At 45.8% G+C, this 24981-nt stretch overlaps 1 protein-coding gene across 2 annotated transcripts in view; it reads right to left on the bottom strand.

The window, feature by feature from the left end:
* Positions 1 to 24981, bottom strand: part of comp (cartilage oligomeric matrix protein) — a 62288-nt gene that overhangs the window by 18187 nt on the left and 19120 nt on the right. For both annotated transcript variants that reach the window (XM_078556187.1, XM_078556188.1), the window contains exons 7-13: positions 21146 to 21298; positions 14445 to 14549; positions 14222 to 14329; positions 13097 to 13256; positions 4709 to 4827; positions 3878 to 3930; positions 448 to 641 (exon numbers count right to left, since the gene is read on the bottom strand). In XM_078556187.1, coding sequence (XP_078412313.1) covers positions 448 to 641; positions 3878 to 3930; positions 4709 to 4827; positions 13097 to 13256; positions 14222 to 14329; positions 14445 to 14549; positions 21146 to 21298 — 892 coding nt within the window. The remainder of the gene's footprint in view (positions 1 to 447; positions 642 to 3877; positions 3931 to 4708; positions 4828 to 13096; positions 13257 to 14221; positions 14330 to 14444; positions 14550 to 21145; positions 21299 to 24981) is intronic.

The raw sequence follows: 24981 nt of genomic DNA, 5'->3' as shown, positions 1-24981 counted from the left end.
GCATCAACCCCAATTTCCACTCTCCACTCCCTACCCCACTCCCTCCCTCTCTCTACCCCACTCCCTCCCTCTCGCTACCCCACTTCCTCCCCCTCTCTACCCCACTCCATCCCTCTCTCTACCCTACCCCCTCCCTCTCTCTACCCCACTCCCTCCATCTCTCTACCCTACTCTGTCCCTCTCTACCCCACTCCCCCTCTCTCTTTACCCCACTTCCTCTCTCTCTCTACCCCACTCCCCATCTCTCTGCCCCACTTTTCCCCTCTCACTACCCACTCCCCCTCGCTCTGCCCACTCCATTTCTCCCTCACTCTCGCTCTGTCCCATTTGCTCCCTCTCTGATTCACTCCCCCTCTCTCTCTCTCCCTCCCTCTCTGACCCACTCCCCCTCTCTCTGGAGCAGAAAGAGATAGACAGAGACAAAGAGAGACAGAAACAGTCACTCACCATCAAGATCATCTTGTGTTGGATTAGCTACAAGCCGACAATTGTCTGGTCCAGGGGAGACCATGTCAGGAATTCCATCGTTATCATCATCGTCATCACACTCATCACCAACTCCATCCCCATCTGTATCTAGCTGGGCACTGTTAATAACTGTCGGGCAATTATCTCTGGTGTCCTGGTGCCCATCACCGTCACTGAGAGCAGAGAGATAACATCCCAACTGTTCATGGTAAAATTAGCACATCATCCTACCCAGCACACACCAACACACGTGCACAAATCCACATAGAACCACACACACGCACACAGGAATTCACCAGGGCTCCTTAAACAGCACCTTCCAAACCCACAACCACTACCATCTAGAAGGACAAGGGCAGCAGATAGATGGGAACAGCACCACCTGGAAGTTCTCCTCCAAGCCACTCACCATCCTGACTTGAAAATATATCACCGTTCCTTCACTGTCACTAGGTCAAAATCCTGGAACTCCCTCCCTAACTGCACTGTGGGTGTACCTGCACCATATGGACTGCAGTGGCTCAAGAAGGCAGCTCAGCACCACCTTCTCAAGGGCAGTTAGGGGTAGGCAATAAATGCTGGCCCAGCCAGTGACATCTACACCCAGTGAAAGAATTAAAAAACACACACACACACACACACACACATGCCCTCATTACAGCTTTAGTTCAAACATAGATAAAGAGGTGAGGTGAGAGTGACTGCCCTTGACATCAAGGCAGCATTTGACCGAGTGTGGCATCAAGGAACCCCAGCAAAACTGGAGTCAATGGGAATCAGGGGGAAAGCTCTCCACTGGTTGGGGTCATACCTAGAACAAAGGAAGATGGTTGTGGTTGTTGGATGTCAGTCATCTCAGATCCAGGACATCACTGCAGAAGTTCCTCAGGGTAGTGTCCTAGGCCCAACCATCTTCATCTGCTTCATCAATGACCTTCCTTCCATCGTAAGGTCAGAAGTGATGATTGCACAATGTTCAGCAACATTCGCAACTCCTCAGATGCTGAAGCAGTCCATGTCCAAATGCAGCAAGACCTGGACAATATCCAGGTTTGGGCTGACAAGTAGCAAGTAACATTCACGCCACACAAGTGTCAGGCAATGACCATCTCTAATAAGAGAGAATCTAACCATTGCCCCTTGATGTTCAATGGCATTACCATCACTGAATCCCCCACTATCAACATCCTGGGGATTACCAATGACCCGAAACTGAACTGGACTAGCCGTATAAATACTGTGACTACATGAGCAGGTCAAAGGCTAGGAATCCTGTGGAGAGTAACTCAGCTCCTGACTCCCCAAAGTCTGTCCACCATCTACTAGCACAAGTCAGGAGTGTGATGGAATACTCCCCACTTGCCTGGATGAGTGCAGCTCCCACAACACTCAATACTTTTGCAGTTTCCTTATGTCCTCTTCACAACTTACTTTCCTCTCTACCTTTGTCATCAGAAAATTTAGCAACCGTACATTCGGTCCCTTCATCCAAGTCATTCATATAAATGATAAATAGTTGAGGCCCCAGCCTGATCCCTTTGGCACACCACTGAGCACATTTTGCCAACCTGAAAGTGACCAGTTCTCTATCCAGGACAAAGCAGCCCACTTGATTGGCACCCCATTCATCACCTTAAACACTGACTCCCTCCACCACTGACACACAGTTGCAGCAGTGTGTACCATCTACAAGATGCACTGCAGGAATTCACCAAGGCTCCTTAGACAGCACCTTCCAAACCCATGATCTCTACCAACCAGAAGTACCAGGGCCACAGATGCATAGGAACAGCACCACCTGCAAGTTCCCCTCCAAAAGGAATACTGACTTCCTCCCTAACAGCACTGTGGATGTACCTATACCACAAGGACTGCAGCAGTTCAGGAAGGCAGTTCACCACCACCTTCTCAAGGGCAATTAGGATGGGTAATAAATACTGGCCCAGCCAGCGACACACACACCCCGTAAGCAATTGAAAACACACCCATACCCACACACACACCCACACAGATACCGACACACTCATCCACACACACACACCCACACAGATACCGACACACTCATCCACACACACACACACGTGCCCACTCACATACATACACACACATTCACACCGACACATGCACACATGCAAACACAGCACACACATGCACACAAACACACACCCCCATACACACACATACATGCACACACACACACACACCCATACACACAAACACACACATATACACATACATACACCAACCCACCCAACCACGCACACACATATGCACCGACCCACCCAACCACACACACATACACACACACCCATACGCACACACACCCACACACAAACACATACCGACACACACATCCACACACGCACACCCATACATCCACACATACACACACAGGCATACCCGCACACCCACACTCATACACACACATTCACACCCACACATGCACACAAATAAACACAGCAGATACACAGCACACACATGCACACACCCACACACATACACACATCCACACACATCCACACATCCACACACACCCACATACATCCACACACACCCACACACATACACACATCCACACACACCCACACATCCATACACATCCACACACATCCACACATACCCACACACATCCACACACACCCACACACCCACACACATACACACATCCACACACATCCACACACGCACACCCATACATCCACACATCCACACACACCCACACACACCCACACACCCACACACATACACACATCCACACACACCCACACACATCCACACACGCACACCCATACATCCACACATACACACACAGGCATACCCGCACACCCACACTCATACACACACATTCACACCCACACATGCACACAAATAAACACAGCAGATACACAGCACACACATCCACACACACCCACACACATCCACACACCCACACATCCACACACACACCCCCCCACACACACACGCACGCAAACACACATATACACACACACACATACACCGACCCACCCAACCACACAAACACACATACACACACCCACCCAAACCCACACACACAGTTGCACACACACATGCACACACATACCCCCACTCACACAGACGTACATTCACACATGTGCGCACACACGGACACGCACACACACACAAACACACGTGCACACACACACACAAACACATACACACATGCGCACACATGCACACACACATTATTCCCATCTCCTCATAACTTCTAAGCTCCCAGCTGCAGACTGACGAGTGACAGTTAATGGATGCTCAGCACAGAGGATTGTTGTGGTTAAGTTTAGAATAATCTCTCTCAAAACACTAGTTTCAGTCCAGCTGCTCTCTTTTTAATTATTTGTCCTGCATCCAGCATCCCCGCTCAGTTTAAATGTGAAGATGTCGCCCTCACCTGTCAGTGTTGGTATCACAGGAATCACCCACAAGGTCATCATCATTATCCAACTGCAAAAATCAAAATCAAATCAGCATCAAATCAGGACCATTCAATCTCACTCATCCCAGCTCAGTGAGGACAGACAGTGGGATTCTCAGGGGGACAGAGGAACGCGCCATGAGACAGAGGAATCCCCACCCCCCAGGCAGCTAGAGACACCCTAGAGAGAAGCCCAGAGAGAAGCAAACCCTAACATTCCTGGCAGCTGGTGTATGAGCCGTTGGGAGGAGGCTGAGGAGTCCCAGGCAGAGGCTGAGGGGTACCTGGCCAGAGGGCGAGGGCAGGGGTGGAGGGTGAGGGGTACCTGGCCAGAGGACGAGGGCAGGGGTGGAGGGTGAGGGGTACCTGGCCAGAGGGCGAGGGCAGGGGTGGAGGATATGGGGTAACTGGCCAGAGGGCGAGGGCAGGGGTGGAGGGTGAGGGGTACTTGGCCAGAGGACGAGGGCAGGGGTGGAGGGTGAAGGGTACCTGGCCAGAGGGCGAGGGCAGGGGTGGAGGGTGAGGGGTACCTGGCCAGAGGGCGAGGGCAGGGGTGGAGGGTGAGGGGTACCTGGCCAGAGGGCGAGGGCAGGGGTGAGGGTGAGGGGTACCTGGCCAGAGGGCGAGGGCAGGGGTGAGGGTGAGGGGTACCTGGCCAGAGGGCGAGGGCAGGGGTGAGGGTGAGGGGTACCTGGCCAGAGGGCGAGGGCAGGGGTGAGGGTGAGGGGTGCCGGGCAAAGAACAAGGGTATGTTAAATGGAGAGTGGAGGGTGTCCTGGGAGCTCTAGTCAAGCACCTGATATGTACCTGATCTGCGTTACTGATGTTTGGGCAGCTGTCACAGGCATCTCCAACCCCATCACTGTCGTGGTCCAGCTGATCCTGGTTTGGAACATGCTCACAGTTATCTAAACTATTCCTGATTCCTGGAAAAAAAAAAGAATGATTGAAAGCTGCACCACTTCAAATTCGGAACAAGAACTGGCCATCAATTCCAAAGCAGCCACACTGATCTCCACATGTTCACAGAACCCAGTCCATCTCTCCAATCTCCACATTTAGGAACATAGCTTTTTATTTCAGTTGGACTGTTGTAAAGAACATATCCTTTTATTTTCTGTTGGAATGTGGATTTTAAAATTACAATGGCTGCCGTTTGAGAGACATGTCCACTCGAACAGGATGAGAAATATATACAATGTTGCGGCCTGGGAACAGTGGGTGCGATGAAAGACAGGATGGTGCCGGAAAGGAATCCTGGACCAAGGGAGCTGCCTGACAACAGCATTTTAATTGGCCCCTGACCAGGTGACCAGAGTTTGTGTGAAGAGCAGTGCAGCTGAATAGCTCCTAGCCTGAAAGGAACAAGGCCTAAAACCTATTTTTCCTGTGTTGGGAAGATTCCAGTAATTCCACAATAATAGCTAGCTCTCTTTTCTTCTCATATCTCTATAACCTGCTCTCTGTAAAAAGGGAAATGGGAAAACCACTGTTAGAAACATTGAAAAGCAAGTTCTTAACCAGTGAACTAATTACTGAAAGTGTTGGAAAACCACCTCGTGTCATCAATAAGAACTGAAAGGAATTTGGGAGACATCGACCAAAATCAACCCATCGAATCCTGTACTCCGGAACTGGTGTTATTGAATTGTTTTATCCCATCCTTAAGATCCAGGTTTTGTGTGTCTTGTGTGTGTGTGTAGGGGGATTTAAGAAGGGGGTAGAGTTTAAGTTAAAGTGTTGGAAATTAGCAGTTCATATTTCTTTCTTTTGCCACTGGTTAATGACAGTTTGTTCAATAAACAGTTACTTATTAAGTTTACAAATCTGGTGTTCGTATTCTGTTAACCTAAATTAAACAGTTAGTTAGAATTGGGGCAACCTGGTGGTTTGGTCAAACTTTTCACATTTGTCGCAGCTCGGGGAGCAGTGGGGCTTGATATTACAGCGCACTATCCCCAGTGAGTCATGACAAAGTTCTGGGGGTTGAGTCTGGGATACATTGGAACAAAAGACAAAGACGATTTGGGTGTAGGTTTAGTAAGTAATAAAAGCTAAAAGGAAACACTAGGTGTGTACTGTCAAACATAAGATGGCACTGGAAACTGCTAAAGCTTTCCTGTAAGTGGAAGAGGTGTCCCTGACTATTTTACAAGGGATCCGAAAGGCCAGATTAATCGAATTGGCAAGTAAATTAAGAGTAGGATTGCCTGCCAAAACTAGTAAGGCAGAGGTAATCGAAGAGATGGCACAGCATTCAAAATTGGAAGGAATACCTGAGAGTCTGAGTTCTCCAAGGGGTGGTTCAATGGAGTGGGCTCATTTTCAGTTGCAAATAAGAAAAATTGGAACTCGAGGCAGCAGAGAGAAAGGACATTCCAAAAGGAACAGGCAGAAAGGCAGGAGAGAAAAAGAAAACAAGAAAGGGAATTAGAAATGGTGAGGTTAGAAAAGGATGAAAGGGAAAAAGAGAGAGACAGAGGATTCCAACTTAAAATGCTGGAATTAAAGAAGAGACACCAGTAGGTGAGACAGGACTTATTCCAGATCAGAGCCCAGTTGGGGAGATGTTTAAATTTGTGCAAGCTCTTCCAAAATTTGAGGAAAGGGATGTTGAAGCATTCGTTATTTCATTTGAGAAGTTGGCTAAACAGATGAACTGACCAGAGGAAAACTGGACATTGCTCATGCAGAGCAAATTGACAGGTAGAGCACAGGAAATTTATGCCTCATTGTCATAGGAGGTTTCTAGGGATTATGATGTGGTGAAAAAGGCCACTTTGAGTGTATATGAGTTGATCCCTGAAGCATACAGACAAAAGTTTCAAAATTTAAGGAAATAGCCTGGGCAAACTTACATTGAATTTGAAAGGATTAAGCAAAGTAGTTTTGACAGGTGGATATGAGCATTAGGAGTTGAAACTACCTATGAAGTTCACAGAGAGACCATTCTCTTGGAAGAATATAAAAACTCCCTACCTTCTGTAATAAGAGCCCGTGGTGAAGACCAAAGGGTTGCAACTGCTAGACAGGCAGCAGTAATGGCTGACGATTATGAGCTGATCCATAAAGCTAAACCCTTTTTCCATCACCCCCATAAATTTGAAAAGGATAGATAGTGGGAGAGTGAAAGGAAGGCAAGTAGCCAGGGTAAAGAATGGATAGCTGGCAATACCTTGAGATCTCCACCCCAGATCAGGAAGGAAGGTACTGAGGGTGGAGGTGAAACTCAAAGGCCTAAGTGTTTCCATTGTAATAAAGTGGGACACATTTGTTCAGAATGCTGGAAGTTGCGAGGGAAGCCCATGGGACTTATTGGAGTTTGTAAGAGTGAATCCAAAAAGGGAATTCAAAAAGAAAATGTCACGGATCAAATTGTAGCTTTAACTACAAATAAGGGTTTGGAGGTAAACTCTGCTCTGAAAGCAGGAGAAGTGAATAAGGTAGATGAGAGATATAAAGGGTTTTGTCTAAAGGAAAGATAACCCATTTTTCATCAAATGATGCAGCTAAACCCATAACTGTATTAAGCGACACAGCAGCTACTCAAACTCTTTTGCTGGAGAAGAACCTAGTTTTGCCTTTAGAGAGTTCAATGAAAGCTAAACGGGATAAGTGGAGAGTATATCACAATTCCATTGTACAAAGTGAAATTGGAGTGTGATTTGTTGTCTGGATCGGTGGTTGTAGGAGTGGTTAAGAAATTACCCGTGGATGGAGTTGATTTACTCCTGGGGAATGATTTGACAGGAGTGAAAGTTACAGCTTCGTCCATAATTACGGAAAGTCCGAGAGAGGCTAACGAGACGGAGCAACTACAAGAACAAGTTTGGTATTTTTCCATTGTGTGTGGTGACCAGAGCAATGGCTAAACAAAGTCATCACCAGAGGTCAAAGTAATACCATGAGCAGATGTTAGAGTAGCTGAAACTTTCTTCCTTTTTAATTCAAAGGAAGTGTTTGGCATGTCTTCATTAATTGAAGCTCAGAAAGCAGATCCAGAGTTAAACAAGTTAGCACAGTCAGCTCACACTGAAGCTGAGGCAGAAGGAGTTCCGGAATGCTATTACATTAAAAACTTGAGTTCTGATGAGGAAATGGAGACACCCTTTCAGACCTGCAGATGAGGAATCAACGGTTGTTCATCATATAGTGGTACCGCCCGAATATCGTAAGGAGATATTATGAGTAGCACATGAAATCCCTATGGCAGGACATGTAGGAATACGGAAAACCCAAGCATATATAAATAGGTATTTTACCTGGCCAGGACTTTATAAGGGATGTTGTGCAATTTTGTAAAATATGTCATACATGTCAGGTAGCAGGTAACCCTTAACGTGTAATCAAACTAGTACCTTTAATACCCATATCAGTTTTTGTGACAACATGTTCACAGAACCCAGTCCATCTCTCCAATCTCCACATGTTCGCAGAACCCAGTCCATCTTGTCATGACTCACTGGGGATAGTGCGCTGTAATATCAAACCCCACTGCTCCCCGAGCTGTGACAAATGTGAAAAGTTTGACCAAACCACCAAGTTGCCCCAATTCTACCTAACTGTTCAATTTAGGTTAACAGAATACAAGCACCAGATTTGTAAACTTAATAAGTAAATAATTGTTTATTGAACAAATTGTCTTTAACCAGTGGCAAAAGAAAGAAATATGAACTGCTAATTTCTAACACTATAACTTAAACTCTACCCCCTTCTTAAACCCCTATACACAAACACACACACACACATAACATGGATTTTAAGGGCGAGATAAAACAGTTCAATAGCATCTAAAGTACAGGATTAGATCAGTTGATTTTGACTGATGTCATCCAAATCCCTCGCAGTTTGTTGTTGATGACACAAGATGGCCTCCCAGTACTTTGAGTCTGTGGTTCACTGGGCAAAGCTTGCTTTTCAATGTCTCTACCTGTGATTTTTCCTCTTCTTGACAGGGGTTTTCAGAGAAAGCAGGTTACAGAGATGTGAGGGATAGCCAGCTGGCTATTATGGCAGAATTGCTGGAATCTTACAAACACAGGAGAGCGAGGTTTCAGGTCTTCCCTCTTTTCTGGCTAGGAGCTGTTCTGCCTGCACTGTTACCAAACAAAACCCTGGTCACCTGGTCAGGAGCCAATTAAAATGTTGTTGTTAGGCAATTCCCCCTAGTCCAGAACTCCTTTCCAGCACCATTCTGTTCTCTTATGGCACATTCTGTTCCAGGATAGCAACATTGTAGATATTCCTCAACCTGTTCCAGTGAACATCTCTTTCAACTGGTAGTTTTTTAAAGCCACAGTTTCAATTTTAAAGCCACAGTCCAAGAAAAATAAAAATAGAGTCTTTACAATCTCCACAAACCCTTCCCATCATGCCTCACTAAATTCACTGGATTGATCCCTGGGGTGAGGGCGTTGTCCCACAATGAGAGGCTGAATAAATTGCATCTAAATTCTCTGGAGTTTAGAAGAATGAGAGGTGATCTCATTGAAACACTCAAGATTATGAAGGGGCTTGACAGGTAGACACTGCGAGGTTGGTTCCACTGGCTGGGAAATCTAGAACACAGAGGCACATTTTCCTGATAAGGGGCCGATCATTTAGAACTGAGATGTGGAGAAATTTCTTCTCTCAGTGGGTTGTGAATCTTTGGAATTATCTACCCCAGAGGGCTGTGGATGCTCAGTCATTGAGTATATTCAAGACTGAGATAGACAGAATTAAGGAGAATATAATCCCAATTTACTCAGCCTCTCATCATAGGACAATCCCCTCTTCTGAGGGACCAATCCAGTGAGCTTTCTCTGTACCGCCTCCAATGCAAGTATATCCCTTCTTAAATGTGGAGACCAAAACTACACATTGTATTCCAGATGTGGTCACCAAAACCCTGTACAACTGGAGCAAGATTTCTTTATTCCTGTACTCCAATGCCCTTGCAATAAAGACCAACATGCCATTTGCCTTCCTAATTGATTGCTGCACCTGCATGCCAACTTTCTGTGTTCCTTGTAAGAGCACACACAAAATCGCTTACAAGTTTCTCACCTTTTAAAAAATATTCTGCTTTTCTATTCTTACGGCCAAAGTGAATAACTTCACACTTCCCCACATTATACTCCTTCTGCCATCTTGTTGCCCACTCACTTACCCTGTCTATATCTCTTTGCAGCCTCTCTGTGTCTTCCCCACAGTTTACCTTCATCTAGCTTGGTATCATCAGCAAACTTTGATAGATTACCCTCTATCTCTTCATCTAAGTCATTAATATAGATTGTACATAGCTAAGGCCCCAGCACTGATCCCTGTGATACTCCACTAATCACTACCTCCCAACTTGAAAAAGCCCTGTTTATGCCACTCTCTGTTTTCAATCTGTTAACTAATCCCCTATCCATAATAAAATATTACCCCCAATGCCATGAGCCCTTATCTTATCTATTAACTTTTTGTGCTGCACTTTGTCAAATGCCTTTTGGAAATCCAGGTATACTACATCCACTGGTTCCCCTTTATCTACCCTACTAATTACATCATCAAAAAATTTATGAATTTGTCAAACAGAACTTCCCTTTAGTAAAACCATGTTGAGTTATCTTAATCATATTACACTTTGCTAAGTGCATTGTTAAGACTTCCTTAATCATCGATTCCAGCATTGTTCCATCAACTGAAGCTAGGCTAAATGGCCTGTAGTTCACTGTTTTCTCTCTCCCTCCTTTCTTGAAAAGTGATGTAATATTTGCCAACTTCCAATCTAGAGGGACCATTCCTGAACCTCAGGAATTTTGGAAAATCATTGCTAGTGCATCCGCCATCTCTGCAAATCTCTTTTTTAGAACCCTAGGGTGTAGGCCATCAGGCCCTGGGGATTTGTTGGAATTTAGTCCCTTAAGTTATCCAATACTTTATCTCTTTTGATATTAATTTTTGATGTCATGTTACGTTCATTCGGGTCAGGTGTGCGCCCACCCGATGAGCGCAATATCTTGCTCCTAATTTTAAAACAATGACCCCTAGTTCTGGACTCACCCGCAAGAGGAAACATCCTTTCCACGTCCACCTTGTCAAGGCCGTTCAGGATCTTATATACTTCAATCAAGTAATATACCACACTTGTTCAAATGTGTCCTTGATATCAAGGGCAGTCACTCTTACCTCACCTCGGGAGTTCAGCTCTTATTCCCAACTTTGAACCAAGGCTGTAATGAGGGCAGGAGCTGAATGGCCCTGGCGGAACCCAAACCGGGCGTCAGTGAGCAGGTTATTGCTAAGCAAGTGCCGCTTGATAGCACTGTTGATGACCCCTTTCATCACTTTACTGATGATCGAGAGTAGACTGATGGGACGGTAATTGGCCGGGTTGGATTTGTCCTGCTTTTTGCGTAAAGGACATACCTGGGCAATTTTTCACATAGCCGGGTAGATGCCAGAGTTGTACTGGGACAGCTTGGCTAGGGGCGCGGCAACTTCTGGAGCACAAGTCTTCAGTACTATTGCTGGAATGTTGTCAGGGCCCATAGACTTTGCAGTATCCAGTGCCTTCAGCTGTTTCTTGATATCATGTGGAGAGAATCAAATTGGCTGAAGACTGGCATCTGTGATGCTGGGGACCTCCGGAGGGAGTTTAAACCCCTGTCCACAGCCCTATTTATGCATTTGGCTAGGACACTGCTCCCAGCCCGGTTCAAGTGGAGTCAATCCCAATGGAATAGCTCACTCTTCCTTGAGTACTGATGCCAGTGTCCCATGAATCGAAACCCCTTCTTCCACTCCAAACCACATGTTAAATTCTCTAATCTGAGTGACCCTCTGCCATTTGGCATGTTGCTCAGGTAGCAATCCAGAGATGATTACCTTTGATGTTCTGCATTTTAATTTGGTCCCTAACTCCTCAAATTCTCTTAGCAGAACATCATTCCTGATTCTATCTGTCATTGGTTCCCAGGTGGACCACGACAACTGGATCCTCCCCTTCCAAGTTCCTCTCCAGCCGTGAGGAAATGTCCTTAACCCTGGCACTGAGCAGGCAACACAACCTTCGGAGCTCCTGGTCGCAGCTGCAAAGAGCAGTATCTATCCCCCTGACTATACTGTCTCCTGCCACTACCACATTCCTCTTCTCTACCCCCCTTGATTGGCATCCATCACCATGATGCCATGGCCAGTCCGCTCATCCACCTTGCAGTCCTTCTCCTCATCCACACAGGTGGCAAACATCTCGTACCTGCTGGACAAAGTCAGGGCTGAGGCTCCTCCATCACCTCATGCTGGTCCCACTTACCTGCTTGACTCGCAGTCACACCCTTCAGCCCCTGACCATTGACCAAATCTAAACTTCTGCCTAGCCTGAGGGACACCTCCTGGAATAAAGTATCCAGGTAACTTTTCCCCTCCCTGATACATTGCAGTGTCCACAGCTCAGCCTCCAGGTCAATGACTGAACCGAAGCTCCTCAAGCTGCAGACACGTTTGCCCTGAATCACACTTTTGTTCAGGAACACCCACATTCTGCAGTGGCAACACAGCCCCTGCCCTGCCATCTTTATTATGTGTTAATTGATTTATTACTTTTACTTAATTAATTCATAATTAATAAACCCTACTAATCCCAATAAGCTTTACTAGAGCCAGTAAACCTTAATACTACCAATAATACCTTACAATTACTGATAAATTACACACTTTGAAAGATAAAGGAGCAAAATACTCACCAACCAATCACTTACCTGTTTCCCTGTAACATCACACTCTGATTATTCAACGAATGCAGTTGGTCCACAGGCTGAGCTCCTCTCTCCAAGCTCTTTAATGAACTCTTTCCTCTCTCTCTCTGTGCTTTTTCATGAACTCTTGCCTCTCTCTCCCTGCTCTTTAATGGTCTCTTGTCTTTACATGCTCTTTTGTGAACTCCAGCCTCTCTTGCCAAGTTCTTTAATCAATTATGTTCTCAATTTGGCTGATTCACTCCCGTCTGCCACAGTGCACTGCTCCAAAACTGAAGGCACTGAGACTAATGGTTGCCCATAGCTTTGTGTATCATTTCTCTTGCTTTGGAGCTCAGTGATTGAGGTCCTTTCCATCTAACCCATTCCCTTCCTGTCCCAAGTTAATAATCCTTGTTGCTCATAACACTGATAATGAACCATGAAAGATTCTTAATCCCCAGGAGACCTTCCATTTCACGCCAATTACCATCTCCATCCATGTCCTGATCACATGCATCTCCTTTTCCATCGCCGTCAATGTCCTGCTGATTGTTATTAACAGTGAGTCTGCAGTTATCACATAAATCTCCGAAATTATCCTGATCTGTGTTTCTCTGGTCAACATTTTGTATCAGAACGCAGTTATCCTGTAAAAATGAGATCAGATGGGATAATGTCACCAAATTTACTTGACAGCACCTTCCAAACCTGTGACTACTATCATCTAGAAGGACAAGGGCAGCAGACACATGGGAACACCCCTACCTGGAGATTCCCCTCCAAGTCACTCACCATCCTGACTTGGAAATATATTGCCATTCCTTAACTGTCGCTGGGTCAAAATTCTGGAACTCTCTCCCTAACAGCACTGTGGCTGACACTACACCATATGGACTGCAGCGGTTCAAGAAGGCAGCTCACCACCACCTTCTCAAGGGCAATTAGGGGTGGGCAATAAATGCTGGCCACATGCAAAAAAAAATTTTTAAAGTTGCTCATATTGAAAAACTCCAGAGACTGTTGACCTTCTGTCAACTGTTTGTTTTATTTTTTGACCAAAATGTTTTGTCCTTTTTTAAAAAAGAAAACCGCACAGACACAATAGGCCAAGGGCTTCCTTCTGTCCCATAAATTACTATGATTCATAGATCAAAAACAAAAATAAATTGCACTTCCAGAGCACAATTCAAGCCCCAAAAGTGTTTCACAAATGGAGTGTTTTTAAAGTGTAGTCACTGTTGTAAGGTAGGAAATATGACAGCCACTTTGCACACAGCAAGATCCCACAAACAATGATGAGATAATGAGCAGATAATCAGGTTTAATGATACTGATTGAAGGATAAATATTGGCCAGGAGGGAATTCTCCTGCTCTTCTTTGAAATAGTGGCTGTGAGATCTTGAATGTCCAGCTGAGAGGGCAGATGGGTCTGCAGTTCAACATCTCACCTGAATGTTGACCCCCCTCCCCTGACGTTCCTCAGTACTGTGCCAGTGCCTGCCTGGATTATGAACTCAACTCTCTGGAGTAGGGCTTGAACGTGCATCGTTCTCTAAGGCTAAGATGCTACCCATTGAAATAAGCTGAGATTCTATTTATTCAAACACCAACCTCAAGATTTGGAACTCCATCTCCATCTGCATCATCATCACAGGCATCTCCAGCCCCATCTCCATCAGCATCTTCCTGCCCAGAGTTTGGCACTGTCAGACAGTTATCCTGGATCAGGAGAACAGCACATTAATAAACACTCACTTATCTTTTTATTAGTTTCCTGTCTCTTCTTCCTCACTCTCTCCAACTTTCCCTCCCTTTCATTACATTCCATCTGTACCTTGCGGCAGTTTCTTTCAGGACATTCGAGTGTCACATCTGGAAACCCATCGATATCTGTGTCCTTTGCACACCTGTGGCCATTTCCAGCCCATCCGATTGTGCACTGTGGCAATTAGAGAAGTAAAGACCATCTTAATCAATAACATGATTAGACATGAACCATACACAGAACACTAACTGATGTGTTGCTGGGACCTTTGCTAATATTGTTGGCGCAATAGATTGTTGGACAGATGCCCTTAAACCACCAAAGATCTTTAAACATCTGTGGCATATCTGGATTTTATCACTGTCTCTCTTACCATTTACACTTGGTTAAGCAAGTCATATAACACCTTTCCTCTCTCCCTCGTTAGCATTATCTTACTGAATGAGCATGTGTTCCCTCTTTTATTTCCAGTATGTTCTTTATTCATCAATAATTAGTGTTTGTGTGTCTGTTCATATTCCTGTATAATATACTAGTGTGTATAGAGAATTGTAAGAGTTTGTGTTCGAGTGTACATACAAACATAAGAATTAGGAGGAGGCCATTTGGCCCCTCGAGCCTACTCTGCCATTTAATAAGATCATGTCTGATCTGACAGGAACTGCAAATCTGCATCCTGCCTACCCCCAATAACCCATCACCCTCTTGCTTACCAACAATCTATCCACCTCTGCCTTAAAAATATTCAAAGACCCTGCTTCTACTGCCTTTTCAGGAAGAGAGTTCCAAAGACTCACAACCCTCAGAGAAAAAATTTCACCTCATCTGTTTTAAATGAGCGACCCCTTATTTTTAAACAGTGACCCCTGGTTCCAGATTCTCCCACAAGAGGAAACATCCTCTCCACACCCACCCTGTCAAGACCTCTCAGGATCTTATAAGACCATAAGACGCAGGAGCAGAAGGAGGATATTCGGCCCATCGAGCCTGCTCCGCCATCCAGTGAGACCATGGCTGATCTGATAATCCTCAACTCCACTTTCCTACTTTTTCCCCATAACCCTCGATTCCCTCACTGATTAAAATCTGTTTCTCTACTCCCTGAATGTACTTAACGACCCAACCTCTACAGCCCTCTGCGGTAAAGAATTCCACAGATTCACTACCCTCTGAGAGAAGAAATTCCTCCTCATCTCTGTCTTAATTGGGCGATCCCTTACTCTAAGATTATGCTCTCTGGTTCTAGACTCTCCCACAAAGGGAAACAACCTCTCAGCATCTACCCTGTCAAGTCCCCTAAGAATCTTATATGTTTCAATAAGGTTTCCTCTCATTCTTCTAAACTCCAATGAGTACAAGCCCAACCTACTCAACCTCTCCTCATAAGAAAATCCCTCCATACCCAGGATCAACCTAGTGAACCTTCTCTGGACTGCCTCCAATGCCAGTATATTTTTCCTTAGATAAGGGGACCAAAATTGTTCACAGTATTCTAGGCGTGCTCTAAATAGTGCCTTGTATAGTTTTAGCAAGACTTCCCTATTTTTATATTTCATTCCTTTTGAAATAAAGGCCAACATTCCATTTGCCTTCCCTATTACCTGCTGAACTTGTATGCTAGCTTTTTGTGATTCATGAATGAGGACCCCCAAATCCCGCTGTGCTGCAGCTTTCTGCAGACTCTCTCCATTTAAATAATATTCAGCTCCTCTATTCTTCCTGCCAAAGTGCATAATCTCACATTTTCCCACATTATATTCCACTTGCCATGTTTTTACCCACTCACTTAACCTGTCTGTCTCCCTCTATAGACTCCTTGTGTCATCCTCACCACTTGCCTTCCCACCTATTTTTGTGTCATCCGCAAACTTGGCGATAGTACATTCACTTCCCTTATGTCATGAGTATATATTGTGGCCCCAGCACTGATTCCTGTGGCACTCCACTCGTTACAGGTTGCTCCCCTTATCCCAACTCTCTGTCTTCTATTAGTTAGCCAATCCTCTTTCCATGCTATTATTCCAGCCCAACACCTTGGACTCTTATCTTATTAAGTAGCCTTATGTGCGGTACCTTATCGAACGCCTTTTGTAAATCCAAATATAGTACATCTACTGGCTCCCCTTTGTCTAACCTGCTTGTTACCTCCTCAAAGAATTCTAATAAATTTGTCAGGAATGATTTCCCCTTCATGAAGCCATGCTGACTCTGCTTGATTAGATTATGTATTTCTAAATGCTCTGCTATTACATCCTTTATAATAGACTCCGACATTTTCCCAATGACAGATGTTAAGCTAACTGGCCTATAGTTACCTGTTTTTTGTCTCCCTCCCTTTTTGAATAAGGATGTTACATTAGCAGTTTTCTAATACTCTGGGACTTTTCCAGAATCTTAGGGTTCTTGGAAGATTACTACCAGTGCATCCACTATTTGTGTAGCTACTTCCTTTAATATCCTAGGATGGAGCCCATCAGACCCAGGTGACTTGTTGGCCTTTAGCCCCATTAGTTTCCCGAGTACTTTTTCTCTAGTGATAATTTTTGTATTTATTTCCTTCCCCATTTTTGCCCCTTGATTATTTAGTATTTTTGGAATGCTATTAGTGTCTTCTACCGTGAAGACTGAAACAAAGTATTTATTCAACTCCTCTGCCATTTCCTAGTTCCCCATTATTATTTCCCCAGCCTCATTCTCTAAGGGCCCTATGTTCACTTTGGCCTCTCTCTTCCTTTTTATATATTTAAAGAAGTTCTTACTGTCTGTTTTTATATTACTTGCTAGTTTACCCTCAAAGTTTATTTTCTCCTTCTTTATTATTTTTTTGGTCAGCTTCTGTTGGTTTTTAAAACTTTCCCAATCCTCTGGCTTACCACCAATCTTTGCCACATTGTATGTTTTTTCTTTCAATTGATATATTCCTTAATTTCCTTGGTTAACCATGGTTGGTTTATCCCCTCCCTAGAAGCCTTCTTTCTCACTAGGATATATCTTTGTTGTGAGTCATGAACTATTTTCTTAAACATCTGCTTTTGTTCATCAACCGTCTTTTCTGTTAAACTCCTTTCCCAGTCCACTCCAGCCAACTCTGCCCTCATTGCTTTGTAATTACCCTTATTTAAGTTTTGCACAGTTGTTGCCGATACAAGTTTCTCACTCTCAAACTGAATGCTAAATTCTATCATATTATGGTCACTGTTTTCCAGGAGATCATTTACTCTGAGATCATTTATTAAACCTACTTCATTACACGTTACCAGATCCAAATAGCCTGATCCCTGGTTAGATCCACATATTGTTCTAGGAAACTATCCCAAATACACTCTATGAATTCTTGCTTGTGGCTACCTCTGCCAATTTGATTTTCCCAATCCACATGAAGATTAAAGTCACCTATGATTAATGTACAGCCTTTTTTACATGCCCTCCTTATCTCCTGGTTTATTCTCTGTCCTACAGTATAGCTACTGTTAGGGGACCTATAGACTACTCCCACCAGTGTCGTCTCCCCCTTGTTATTTCTTACCTCCACCCATATGGATTCCAAACCTTCCAATCCAATATCATTTCTTGCCATTGTACTTATTCCATCTCGTACTAACAAAGCTACCCCACCACCCTTTCCTTCCTGCCTGTCCTTTCGAAAAGTCACATACCCCTGAATATTTAGTTCTCAGCTTTGATCTCCTTGTAACTATGTCTCCGTAATGGCTATAAGATCATACACATTAATCTCTATTTGTGCTGTTAATTCATTTATTTTGTTCCGAGTACTATGTGCATTTAAATAAAGAACCATTAATTTTGTCTTTTTATCATTTTTCCCCCCTTTGAACCTATTTGCTACTTTTTTTTAATGTTTGGACATTCTGTCCCTTCCTGTCACACTCTGAGATATGTTTCAATCAAGTTGCCTCTTACTCTTCTAAACACCGGCAGATACAAGCCTAAACTTTCCTCATAAGACAACCTGCCTACTTCTGGTATTAGTCTGGTAAACCTTCTCTAAACTGCTTCCAACGCATTTTCATTTTTCTTTTAAGTAAGGTGACCAGTACTGTACACAGTATTCCAGATGTGGTCTCACTAGTGTCCTGTACAACTGAAGCACAATCTCTCTACTTTTGTATTCAATTCCTCTCACAATAAATGATAACATTCTATTAGCTTTCCTAATTACTTGCTGTACCTGTATACTAGCCTTTTATGATTCATGCACGAGGACACCCAGACCCCTCTGAATCTCAGAGCTTTGCAATCTCTTACCATTTAGATAATAAGCTTCTTTATTATTCTTCCTGCCAAATGGACAATTTCGCATTTTCCCACATTATGCTCCATTTGCCAGATCTTTGCCCACTCACTTTATATATAGCTTTTTGTAGCCCCCTTATGTCCTCTTCACAAATTACTTTCCTACCTATCTTTGTGTCATCAGCAAATTTAGCAACATATTCTTTCGATCCCTTCAACCAAGTCATTTATATCAAATGTCAAAAGTTGCGGGCCCAGCACTGATGCCTGTGGAACACCACTCGTTACAACCAGAAAAAAATTGTTTTATAGCTACTCTCTGCTTCCTGTTAGCCAGCCAGTCTTCTATCCATGCCAATCTGTTACCCCCTACACCATGAGCTTTAATTTTCCACAATAACCTTTGATGTGGCACTTTATCAAATGCCTCCTGAAAATGTAAGAACAGTACATCGACCGGTTCCCCTTTATCCACAGCACATGTGACTCCTTGAAAGAATTCCAATAAATTAGCTAAATGTGATTTCCCTTTCACAAAACCATGTTGACTCTGCCTGATTGCCTTGAATTTGAGAAGCCAGCCTATATTCCATACAGCTTCAAAGAATGAGAGGTAGTCTCATTAAACACTGTCAGGGTAGATGCTGGGAGGCTGATTCCCCTGGATGGGGCATTTAGAACTAAGGGCTACAGTCTTAGGATTGATTATTACGACTGCTCAGAGGATTTAGAATTCTCTACCCCAGAGAGTTGTGGATGGTCATGGGTATTTTCAAGGCTGAGATAGGTTTTTAGATACAAAGTAAATCAAGGGATATGGGAGTTGGCTGAGAAGATATAACTGAGTTAGAGGATCAGCTCTAATCATATTGAATAACAAAGCTTGAAGAGCTGCATTGCCTCTTCCTGCTTCTATTGTTTCAGGTCTCATTACATCTAACACAGTCCTGGAGTGTCCATTTCCCTCTCCCCCTGTCCTATTCTTTCCCCTTGTCCTTCTCCCAGTCCCTGTCCCACTCGTCCCAGCCCCTCTATCTCTCCTCAGTCCCTCTCTCTCTCCCCCGACTGTCTCTCACTCCTTCTGCTCCTGTCTCCCTCCCTCTGTCCCTTGCCCCACTTACACTCCCTTGTTACACTCACTCCTGGTCTCATTCTCTGTCCCTCTCTCCCCATCCCTCTCTCAATCTCTCTCTCTGTCCCTCTCACTCCTTGTCATGTCTCTTTTATCCCACTCCCTCTTTCTCGCTCCCAATCCCCTCTCTCCCTCTCTCTGCATCTCTCTCTCCCCCCAGCCCCACTCCTGCTCTTTCCCTGTCCCCTCTCTCTCCCTGTTCTACTTTCACCATTCCGTTCCTCTCACTCACGCTCTATCTCACTCTAATTCGGTCTCCCCCATTTCCTTTCTCTCTCCCTCTCCCCAATCAGTATCTCTCCCTGAACCTCTCTTTGTCATTCCCTCTCTCCCCACCAGCCCTCTCACTCTCTCCTACTCCTCTCTTTTCTTCGTTCCTCCCTCTCTGCACCCCTCACTCTTCTCTTCCCCCACTCTCTGTCCCTGTCCCTCTCTCTCACTCGATCTCTCTCTCTCTCTCTCTTTCTCCCACCCCCTCTCTCTCTCTCCCCTAATTCCCTCTTTCCCCGGTCCCCTCTCTCTTTCCATCTCCATCTGTCTCTCTCCCCTGCCCCTCTCTATTTCTCCATACCACTATCTCTCCCCTGCCTCTTTCCATCACTCCCCCTCTCCCCACCAACTCTCTTTCTCTTTCCCGTCCCTCTCTTTTTCCCATTCCTCCTTCTTCCTGTCCCACTCTCTACCCTGTCCCCCTCTATCTCTCTCATGCCACCCTCTCTCTCTCTATCCTCCCTGCCCCTCTCTCTCTTTAGCTCTCTATCCTCTGACACCCACTGCCCCTCTCTGTCTCTCTCTCTCCACTGCTTCTCTCTGTCTCCCGGCCCCTCTGTCTCCCCTTGCACCTTCTCTCTCCCCCGGCCCTCTCTCTCTCCCCTGCCTCACTCTTTCACTCTCCCTCGCCCTCCCACCTCTGTCCCTCCCCTGTCCCCATCTCTCTCTTCTGACCCTCTCTCTCTCCCCATCTCTCTCTCCCCGTCTCTCTTTCTCCCCCTCCCCTCTCTCTCTCTCTCTCCCCCCTCCCCTCTCACTCACCCCCCTCCCCTCTCTCTCTCTCCCCCGCCCCTCTCTCTCCCCCTCCCCTCTCTCTCTCTCTCTCCCCCCTCCCCTCTCACTCACCCCCCTCCCCTCTCTCTCTCTCCTCCACCCCTCTCTCTCTCCCCTTCCCCCCTCTCTCTCTCCTCCACCCCCTCTCTCTCTCCCCTGCCCCTCTCTCTCTCCCCCCCCCCCCCCCCCCTCTCTCTCCCCCACCCCTCTCAGGCTCTCCCCTGCTCCTCTCTCTCTCCCCTGCCCCATCTCTCTTTCTCTCCCCCACCCCTCTCTGGCTCTCCCCTGCTCCTCTCTCTCTCCCCTGCTTGATTCAGAATTGTTTGATATCTTTTCTTACAACACAAGCGATCTCGTTATTCCGGCCCACGCGACACTCTGCTCTCTCATGGCAGGGGTTTGAGGCTCCATTTGGACAGCTCCTCTCCAGCCGACACCTCAGGTTCTGATCTCTGATGTATCCGGGTTTGCAGGGGCCACATCGGAATGTTCCCTGTGTAAATAGAGGGATGTCAATACCTGGAATATCAACAGGAGAATTTCTTCTTGCCCAGGAGCTCAGGTTAATTGAAAAGCTATTGGAAGTTGAGATTTCTGTCTCCCTGAAGTCAAAGCTCAGGATCCCAGTCTAAGGACAATTTGAAACTTTCTTAGTTGGCATCAAAGCAAAGAACTGAAGACTGGATCGTCATTGACTTGCCCTATTGTGTCCGGATAGCCCAGTCCTTCCATTACTAAAACTTTTGGGCCAGATTTGGTGTTTGGACTGAGATCCTGATGCCAGGGTCATTTCTGGGTCACTTGCCCACATGTGTGGAAGGCGAGACCTCTGAGGGCACCTTATGCAATGTGACCAATTAACAGCAGGCCTGCTGGGGGAGTTGACCAATAACGAGAGGTGGGCAGAGTTAGTGCCAGGTGTGAGATTGAGGCCACCATCTTTAAAGAGCAGTCTGCAGCCTTCACTGGGTGCACAGAGGAGGCTGAAGATGGGCTGCGGAAGGAGGAATGGCTTCAGTTCGAGGAAGGGTCGCTCTACATTTCAGTGATGCTTCCCTGGAGCTGTTCCCATGGGTTGTGTGGGAAAGGAGAGAGCTAGTATTCCCAGGTGACAGGAGGAGGAGACCAGTCAGCCTCACAAAGAAGCTCATTGCCGCAGAGGGCGAGGCTGATGTGGAGCCCAGCGAGAGTGAGAGAAGCAATGGTGGTAGACGCAAACCCTTCTTGATGGCCTTTTAGATGGCACCTCTGTGCTCCAGCATGTACAGGTAGGAAGAAGAGGGAGCAAAGGGACATTGTGAAGCGTACTCTTGTCTCTCCCACAGGCAGTATTGGAGGTGGCACAACAGAGGGCATCGGAGCCAGAAGAGGCCTCAGAGGAGGAGCACAATCTGACATATCAGTCCAGCGCACACTTCACCTGTACAGGTACCCTCTGTCTGTGGGACATGTTGTGTGGTCAGAACAGGTGGCACCAGTTAGTGAACATGGTAAACATGGGCAGGAGCGGGTGACAGAGGCAGTGACAGCTGTGGTCAGTCCCCAGTGGAGGGACAAGGAAAAGTGCAACAATGCTCAACTCCACACAGGTGTTGGGCCTGGGCGGCCATCAGCAAAACAGGTCCTTATCGAGCAGCAGCAGGAAATGTGTGGACATCTCTCAGAAACCATTCACTCTCACGTGTAGGAAGGAGAAGTCCATCTATGGCATGACTGGAGTCTTTGTCTCTGGCTTATGAGTGCATGGCCTCTCCATTGAGAAAGCTGTGACCCACATGGAGCGACTTATGCATCAGAGCATCAAGTGGTTTAAAGGAAGCTTGTGCAGGTCTCCACAAATCTCATAATGGCATCACCCTTCTAAATGTTGAGCGCTAGGTTAGGGTGATGGTTCAGAGATGCATGCAGCCATAGCCAGGTGTCGGTTCACGCCTGGTAAGCAGGGGATTTGGGCCAAGGTATGGATGGCTGAAAGAGAGGGGAGCTCTTCACAAGACCCCCAGCTTTGATGGTGGCCCCTCAGCCCCTCTGACCGTGAGACGACCACTGCTTCCTACGCTGATGACAGAGGCTACCCCTCCACAGACGCAGGTGTCTCAGTCTGTGCTGGGCCCCTCAAGAGCTCCACAATCCAGAGGTTGTCCATCACAGGGTATCTGAAGCACCAGAACAGCAAGGCCAGGAGGCTGGCTCTACATCAGCTCCATGCATGGGGGAGTATAGTGTAGTAGCAGCTGGAAACAAAATCATTAATGCACAAGGGGTCTCACACTGTTGCCTTTATTTCATGTGTATGGTACTGCGTGTGGGGTATTGTGTGTATAGTACTGCGTATATGGTACTGTGTGTTTGGCACTGTGTACATGGTATTGTGCATGTGGTACTGTGTGTTTGGCACTATGAGTATAGTACTGTGTGCTTGGTACTGTGTGTTTGGTACCCTGTGTGTGGTACTGTGTGCATGGTACTATGCGTATGGTACTGTGTATATGATATTGTGTGTATGGTACAGTGTGTTTGACACTATTTGGTACTGTGTGTATGCTACTGTGCATATGGTACTGTGTATATGATATTGTGTGTATGGTACTGCATGTATGGTACTGCGTGTATAGTACTGTGTACATGGTACTGTGTTTGGCACCTGTATTTGGTACCGTGTATATGATAATGTGCATGTGGTACTGTGTGTTTGGTACTATGTGTATGGCACTGTGTGTTTGGTACTGTGTGTGTGGTACTGCATGTATGGTACTGTGTGTTTGGTATTGTGTGCATAGTACTGTGCACTTGGTACTTTGTGTTTGGTACTGTGTATGTGGTACTGTGTGCTAAGTACTGTGTTTGGTACTGTGTGCATGGTACAATGTGTGTGGCACTGTGTGCTTGGTACTGTGCACTTGGTACTTTGTGTTTGGTACTGTGTGTGTGGTACTGTGTGTTTGGTACTGTATGTATGGTACTGTATGTATGGTGCTGTGTGTTTGGTACAGTGTGTGTGGTACTGTGTGCTTGGTACTTTCTGTTTGGTATTGTCTGTGTGGTACAATGTGTGTGGCACTGTGTGCATGGTACCATGTGCGTGGTAATGTGTGCTTGGTACTGTGTGTGTGGTACTATGTGTGTGGTACTGTGTGTTTGGTACTGTATGTATGGTACTGTGTGTTTGGTTCAGTGTGCATGGTACTGTGTGCTTGGTACTGTGTGTTTGGTACTATGTGTGTGGTACTGTATGTATGGTGTTCTGTGCTTGGTACTGCGTGTATGGTACTGTACATATGGTACTGTGTGCTTGGTACTGTGTGTTTGGTACTGTGTGTATGGTGTTGTATGCTTGGTGCTGTGTGTTTGGTACTGTGTGTGTGGTACTGTATGTATGGTGTTGTATGCTTGGTGCTGTGTGTGTGTGGTACTGTATGTATGGTGTTGTATGCTTGGTGCTGTGTGTGTGTGGTACTGTATGTATGGTGTTGTATGCTTGGTGCTGTGTGTGTGTGGTACTGTATGTATGGTGTTGTATGCTTGGTACTGCGTGTTTGGTACTGTGTGTGTGGTACTGTGACTTAGGGGGAGATGGTGGCATGGTGGTAATGTCACTGGGCTAATAATCCCAAGGTTTTGTGTACAGGGGTTCAGATCTCATCACAGCAACTGGTGGGATTTAAATTCAATTAATTATCTGGAATTGGGAAGCTAGCAGGATGGCGGTGCAGTGGTTGGCACATCCTGACCTGGGGTGTTTGTCTGTGTGGAGTTTACACATTCTCCCCGTGTCTGTGTGGGTTTCCTCCGGGCCTCCAGTTTCCTGCCAACGTCCAGGGATGTGGATTGGCTACAGTAAATTGTCCCTCAGTGTGTTTGTGTGAGTCTCGGGTGTACCCTGCCTAGCACCCATTGACTGTTGGATGGGCTCCGACTCCCCACGGCCCTGAATTGGATAAAGCAGTTGTGAAAGGTGAAAGGCTATTCTCAGTAATAGTGACCATGAGATATGATCGATTGTTGTAAAAACCCATCTGGTTCACTAATGTCGTTTAGGGAAGGAAATCTGTCATTCTTACCTGGTCTGACCTACATGTGACTCCAGACCCACAGTAATGTGATTGAAATGGTGTGACAAGCAATACAATTCAAGGGCAATTAGGGATGGGCAACAAATGCTGGCCTAGCCAGAGA

Source organism: Cetorhinus maximus, chromosome 13 (genome assembly GCF_964194155.1).
Source record: "Cetorhinus maximus chromosome 13, sCetMax3.hap1.1, whole genome shotgun sequence".
Classification (NCBI taxonomy): Eukaryota; Metazoa; Chordata; class Chondrichthyes; order Lamniformes; family Cetorhinidae; genus Cetorhinus; species Cetorhinus maximus.
The sequence above is the reverse complement of the archived record's forward strand: the minus strand, read 5'-3'. Positions and strand labels throughout refer to the sequence as shown.